The sequence below is a fragment of the Penaeus japonicus genome, unplaced genomic scaffold, assembly GCF_977035675.1.
Source record: "Penaeus japonicus unplaced genomic scaffold, GWHDUDI00000001_assembly GWHDUDI00000031, whole genome shotgun sequence".
NCBI lineage: Eukaryota > Metazoa > Arthropoda > Malacostraca > Decapoda > Penaeidae > Penaeus > Penaeus japonicus.
Window position 1 is genome coordinate 15,786,075 of NW_028234433.1, and position 7,500 is coordinate 15,793,574.

The 7,500-nt window shown below is 33.4% G+C and overlaps 1 protein-coding gene across 3 annotated transcripts in view; it reads right to left on the reverse strand.

The window, feature by feature from the left end:
* Positions 1-1,873: 1,873 nt before the first annotated feature.
* Positions 1,874-7,500, reverse strand: part of LOC122249468 (uncharacterized) — a 6,917-nt gene continuing 1,290 nt past the window's right edge. For all 3 annotated transcript variants that reach the window (XM_043010367.2, XM_043010366.2, XM_043010364.2), the window contains 4 exons: positions 6,616-7,500; positions 6,185-6,306; positions 5,686-5,851; positions 1,874-4,777 (listed from right to left, as the gene is read on the reverse strand). The exon at positions 6,616-7,500 is cut by the window's right edge and continues 124 nt beyond it. In XM_043010367.2, coding sequence (XP_042866301.2) covers positions 4,643-4,777; positions 5,686-5,851; positions 6,185-6,306; positions 6,616-7,500 — 1,308 coding nt within the window. In that variant the 3' untranslated portion in view covers positions 1,874-4,642. The remainder of the gene's footprint in view (positions 4,778-5,685; positions 5,852-6,184; positions 6,307-6,615) is intronic.

Genomic DNA, 7,500 nt, shown 5'->3' on the forward strand with positions numbered 1-7,500 from the left:
GCAAGAACTCAAGCAAGCTTATTGCGATCGTATTGTGACGGTACAGTGTGATTACCTGCTATTGTCCTCGAGCGACGGTGAGGCCATAGTCGGGTCTCGATCCGTTTCCCTGTTGGAATAGTGTGAATGAAGCTTGATGGGTCACGTGGAGGACATCAACTTGTAATCTTGTTAAACTTCTCGTGAAATATTTCGGATTTCGATTTTTCGGTGGACATACATACGTTGTAATGTTATTGTTATTGTCGTTATATTATATTATTATTACAATTATAATTTTGGTTCTTGCTTTTACTATTAGAATAATCATCATCAATATCTTCCTTTCGATTATTGCTATCATTATTGTTAATAACATTGTTATTATCATCATCATCATTACCATCATTATCACCAAAACTATTATCATCATATTTTAATTCCTAGGATGATGATAATCATCATCTCATTTTCATTATTATCATCATTAGTAATATCATTGCTATCATTATTATTGTTGTTATTATTATTATCCTTACTACCATCATTACCCTCCCTTGCAGATGACAGGGATAGAGAAACAGCTTTGTCAGCTCAGGTTGAGACTTGGAACCTCTGTAGTAGATGGAATCACTCTATTTACAGTTTAAAGAAAGCCATGGATTGTAAAACTAAAGTACAAAAAGATGCTGTCACTCTTTCCCTTATCATACAAGCATTGGTGCCAGTGGGATTATAGACACAATGATGAATCAGCAGCCTATAACAATACTCAAGGCCTTTGCTTCTCACACAGAACATTTACTGATGTCTGGAGCCCCAAACTTGCATTCACTCCAATTAGGACATAAAATAATGGAACAGGTATAAATTTCAATTCAAGGCTACATGACTATAGGAGCGACTTTATTCATACCCAAATTTATATCATTATTATAAATATTATGTAATTTTGCTGTTGCTGTTGGATTAGTTATTATTTTCATCTTCATCATCATTATCCTCAACATCAGCACGACCATCATTATCATTTCCATTATTATTGTTATTACTGATGCTATTATTATAATCACATAATAAGCAATAGCAGTATCAATATCTTCATCATCACTATTACCCCTACATGATATATCCATTATTGCTATCCTCATCATGATTAGGGTATCTGCAATCACTTTTTTTCTTTTTTCTCTTAGTAGTCACATCAACAGAGTCATAAATTTGATACACTTATAAAAAAAACTTTACAAATATCACTCTGGATGAATAGTTTTAAATAACAAAAGAATTAGCTTCACAGCATTTGTAATTAAATTAAAATATTTCTTAATCCTTTTTGCATATATTAATGTTTATTCATTCAGTTATTTTAATGATTATTATTAATATCTGTTCTTTACTGTTTTTAATTGGATGCATTTATCATCATTACTACTAATATGAACAATTATTTTTTTTATATGATGTAATAATTCCAAATTACTAGTTTATTATTAGCATTATTATATAAAATTTTACCCTCACCAATGATCTCACTGAGCTTATTACATTCAAAATATGTCTACAAAGAATAAAATAATATACCAGTAAAAGAAATCATAAATAGAAAAATATTGTCCATTCTTCAGTGATTCTCCTCATTACTCATCATGAGTTTAGTTTATCTTTGAGAAAGGAAAAAAGACATACAAAATTACCTTTATTTATGACATCATATTTTGAGGCAAATAAAACACAGTCCAGAGTTTAAAATAAGGCAGTACAGAATAAAGATATGATGACTAGTTTGAAATATTTCTAAACATACTCCTAGTAAATTGTACTGACACCTATAATTTGAGTCAACTGTTTATATATATATGTGTGTGTGTGTGTGTGTGTGTGTGTGTGTGTGTGTGTGTGTGTGTGTGTGTGTGTGTGTGTGTGTGTGTGTGTGTGTGTGTGTGTGTGTGTGTGTGTGTGTGTGTGTGTGTGTGTGTGTGTGTGTGTGAAATAATTTGTTTACATTAATTACAAGCTGCCAATTACCACTAAAATAGCTAAAGTGTTAAACAAGTAATACCTGCAAAGGCAGAATACAATATTCATTAGTTCATAACATATAGGCTATGTTAAACCTAGAATATACTAAATTTCTGGAACTGAATAAGAAATATGTGGTTCTGGTACTCAACAATATATTCCATTAAAAAAATATGGGCATATAGAACACTTCTTACATGTTTTACCACTTGCAGGATATATTTAATTAGTAGAAGCTACAACACTTTCACATTTTACTCATATATAATATCTGTATATACTTGAAGTTGCAATATAATTTAAAATATAAATTATTTATAAACTTTTTGTAAAAGATAGGACATGTCACTATAATTATTTGTATTGCTTATAAGATACAGGTATTATCAAACACCTGTTACAGTTTTCCTTAATATTTGATTTCCAAATGAGAAATACTGTCAAATCCAAATAAAATTCCCATTATCATAAATTTACTTCTTTACAACAACTATGCCATACTACACGTGTGCACACTATACATTAGTTTTTCTAGTATATTAAGAAAATACAATGCTTTATATCTTGGTTATCATTTTAAATTATCCTTAACAAAGTGCCCTCAGTCTAAAGTGTTTCTTAAACATGGTAGCAATAACATTGTGTTATTTGCTATTTTTTCATACTTGAAAGTGAGCAGGCACTAAAAGATGAAGTTTAATCATAGGCACTAATAATACTTGTGTCTTCCTGATCCAGTATTGGACCTGATTGTCTAAATGCATTATCAACACTAAAATAGCTGAAATATGTAAATGAGTATAAATTTCAAAAAATGCCAATTACTGTCAAATTAATTACAGCAGAAATTATGAAATTATATATGTCAGTAAAGAGTTCAGATAATAATTTGGCATACAATAGCAATAGCAAAGCCTAGAAAAATCATTAATCATACTACAATACAACATATCAAATACCACCAAAATATTTTTTACATTTAAACTGAAAATACATGTAGTACAAAATAGCAAACGCAGTACAACATATAAAAATATTTATCAAGATCATACAGTTAATGGCAGGTTTATACTCAAATTAAGAGTCTTAATACTGCTTACTCAAATACTGAAGATTGGAAAGGCAATTTTATAATAAGAATTCAAAAAAGTGCAATTATAATGAACATATGATAATAATCATATGCTCATGGATTTTTCTAATTTATAAGACTACTTTACTGAAAGCTCTTCATCTTTTTAGTAAGTATTTCCTAGAGCAATGAACTGGTATAAGCATATATATTTAGTCTGTCATTTATAACATTTTACTACTCAGTTAAAATATACCTACACTTCTAGATATAGTTAGATTTACTATTTGTGCTTTAGTGTACTCTATATTCCAAAGCTAATTCATAGCTCCTGGGACCGAAATCTAGTTATCTGTGAAAGAGTGAGCCACAAAGCCATAGAGCATTTCGTGAATAAGTAAAACTACTGTCATAGATCATGATAACAATAAATTTTGAAAATATGACACCTTTCCCAATTTGTGCCAGAGAGATAGAGAGAGAAAGAGAGAGAAAGAGAGAGAGAGGTAGTGTGTGTGTGTGAGTGTGTGTGTGTGTGTGTGTGTGTGTGTGTGTGTGTGTGTGTGTGTGTGTGTGTGTGTGTGTGTGTGTGTGTGTGTGTGTGTGTGTGTGTGTGTGTGTGTGTGTGTGTGTGTGTGTGTGTGTGTGTGTGTGTGTGTGTGTGTGTGTGTGTGTGTGTGTGTGTGTGTGTGTGTGAGAAAATGAAGAAAGATATAACAGTTACCTACACAACACTATAATCAGATGTGCATATTTTTATGGTATGGTTTACATTCAAATCTTAGACCAAACCTTATCTGGTTGTCTATTGCTAAAAACATTATAATTACATTTCACGTTCCTTGTTAATATGTTACCGATTAAACTTCCCTGTGATGGCAGCAGTTTTCAATCACTCCAATATTAAACCACAAGCATTATATTAAGTATTTGAAAAAAATATATATATTGTAAAAAATAAAGGAAATAAATAAAATAAATGAATAATTAATGGTGCACATCTATAGAGTAAAAAATATGGAACAATATTTTCTTTTCTTTGTTGATGCTAATATAAAAAAATAACACAATAGTGAATCTATTATTTTTTTTATGGAAAGGATGTATTACAAAAGCAAGGCCCCAAATTTACTCAACTGTGTTTCTCATGTTAGTCAGTAAAACATAACCTATTGAACATAAAATCTCAACTTGTAATAAAGCTACCTTTATTATTCACTTGCATGGGATTTCTCAGAATTTTCCATCAGATCAATGATTTCCCAGAACATCTGAGAAATAAAAGGAAAGGTATAAAAAATGCATCAAATTTGGATCTGACATAGTACATACAGGTTTCAACAAACCTGATCTATCACAGTCAATATTATAAATAAATAATGGTCTTTACATCGCATGAGTTAACCCATTCACAACGGGGGCATTCCAGCCTTGAATGTCACAATGCCGGGGCTTTCGAGTGCTTAGGCCTAAATCAATTAAATGGCTGGCACAATATTGTGCCGCCCGGCCACTGGGCTTTTGAATGAGCGGTATAGTAGTGTACCACCCGTCCAGAGAGGGTTAATATCACTGCTGGAGAAGCTTCAAATAGTCAAGGAGAGCATCAGTGTGGGGATCTGGCACCACGGCTAGCCAGGCCAAAACAGCTAGTGAAGATCGAGCAATGCACATCCATCTCCACCAGTCAACTAGATCGCCAATCTGAGAGAAGACCCAAGAGAGAGAGAATCATTTTTAAAGAAATCAACATACTGTCTTTAATGTGCTATGCAGTTCTCTGACACTACTTCCATGAATACCCAAAATAATGATAATAATCATGATAATAATAACAATAATAATAAAACCAATAATGAATATATTAAATAATTTAATGATAATGCAGTCATGATGGTCACTCAAGCAACATCTGACTGTATGAGTGTTTATGGCATATCTAATCTCTCTGTTCACTTTTCTTACACAACTATTATTTTGTAGTTGACTGCTATATAACAAGTGCTAAAGTACTAAAGTATCCAACATAACTTTATTATGGCATTTGAAAAAAAAAAAAATTACAGAATGTATTGTGGATGGTAGGTGGTGCATGACTGTAGCAGTAATAATAGTACTCATAATGATAACATTAACAGGAATAATCCTAATAATACTAATACTAATAATAAAACCAATAATAATTCTCTAACAACTAATGATTACTGTGGTAAATGATGAAAAGGTAATGGTAGTTAAAAAGAATTAAAAACAAACAATAATATTAATCCTTTCATGGCAGACATGTTTTATGGGGTGGGATCACTTTCTTGCTACATTTTCCATTTTTTTGAAATTACAAGCTGTTTCTTAGTTTTCTTGTGAAACTAGGGTACTTTGCCAAATGCTAATTAGTATCACAGTGCTATTATATTACAGACTCATATATCATACCATATGTCTAAAAAATAATAGAGAACACACACAATATTTCAAGAAGCCCACCCTAGGCTGTACATCTTAAGATGTGACCTGCACCACCACATCCTCTGTCATAAAATAACTCCGCATTAACAACTTTTTTCAATGGCTATCAGTTAATTTTTCACAAAGATCAGTCTCTTTACACCCACCTGCTCTTTCTGAAGTGCAACATCCTTATAAAGAGGGTAGTGAGTCAGCGCATCTTCAGCCCTTATGGCAACTAGCGATAGAACCAGAGATGCAAGATAGAACCCTGGTGTCCAAGGTACTCTGATGCCATGGCCTGAAAACACTCCTGTTCCTCGAAGGTCACACCTGCAAAATGAAGGAATGTTTAAATATGTAGCAATTTTAATATCTACTGTAATATCTACTGATTTTTTAAGATGTAGCTAATTTGCATGAATAATTAAAAGGTAAAAGAGAAGCATGGAAATTTATAGTCCTCATTTCTAAATAGAGAATAATGATTAATCTTTATTATGAGAAAAAAATGTCTAATGGTTATTATAGTTACTCTAATACTTTGTCAGTTAATTAATTCTTGTTTTTCTTGTTCCCCTTCCACTTGTTTACATTATCAACATTTACTCTAATTCTCATGTTTAACCCTATGTTTTCCTCATTCTTAATTTAGCTTTAGTTTACCTGTCACAAGCAGCAACAAAACATATTGTTGACAGGAAAATTATCAAAGCATAGAAGGCATGTGCCATCGTGGGTGTGTAGAGTTTGGGCAGGGTCATGGGATCCACATTAAAAAGAAAAATCTGAAAAAAGTTATCAAGTTGTCATTTCTCTAGAAAAGACCATATAATACACAAAATACATATGTGTATACTTCATTAATGCTATTCAATCATTCTTAACCCAATGCCGCCGGCCGCCGGCCACAGACGGCGATTATATAATATGATAGCACGGGTGCCGTCATACGCCGTCAATGATATAATTGATTTAGGCCTAAGCGTTCGAGAGCCCCGGCATTGACGCCATAAAAGACGAAACGGCCCGGCGGGAATGGGTTAAGAAAATATATCCATATCATATTCCTCCTCTGAAAAACCCTATAGGCTTACCAAGAGACAGTGTGCAAGTGTTATTCCAGCCAGCAACCCCTGGCAAAGAACACAAAATGATCTGAAACCATTTTGTAAGAAGAGTGCATGAGAGCCTCTTGTCTGACTCTGATTGACATCATGAAGACTCTCACTCAGTCTTTGCCTCCCATCACCATTGTTTTTGCTAATTACAAACCCATTCAGCTGCTCATGAAAGATAGTACTTATGCTGTTTTGGCCAGGATTTGAAGTAGAGGGAGCCAGAAGAAGGCTTGGCATTGCAACCACTGGGTCCTGATACTCCCTGCTCACCTCAACTACATCTTCACCTAAATCACGGAGCTGGACACTTATCATTGACTCTTCATTCTTGCTGCTAACTAGCATGAGCCTGCTGGAGTCACTTTTCTTTTTCTGTTTCTTCTTCCTTGGAATTTCTTCTACATCTCCTCCTGGTGAATATGGAGGTGCTGTGGGTGCAAAATTTCCTTGTTCTATGGTATGGTTTTTTACTGGGGTATCAAAAGGGTTAGGAAACATCATATTTTTGTCATTTTTTGCTACAAGAATCAACTCGGGATTTTCCTTGGATTCCGTTTTTGTGGGGATATCAGCTTCTTTGCGCCTTTCTTTGGTAGGGCCACTACTACCTGGCTCATTATTCCCGTCTTTGGGTGACTTAGGTGAGTCTTTAGATTTAATACTAGCTTCTTCTATCAGTGCAGCAATTCTAGCTGATAAAAGATCATCTTCATTTTCCTCTTCTATGACCTTGCTTGGTGTTGCTGACTTTGACCGTGTAGGTTTACGTGATTTTGAGGTTGTATTGGTAGCCTCTTCTTTATCATTGGGCAAATTAGTGGATGAACCTGTGTTCTCCTCTGTCTCGCTCTTCTGACTCTT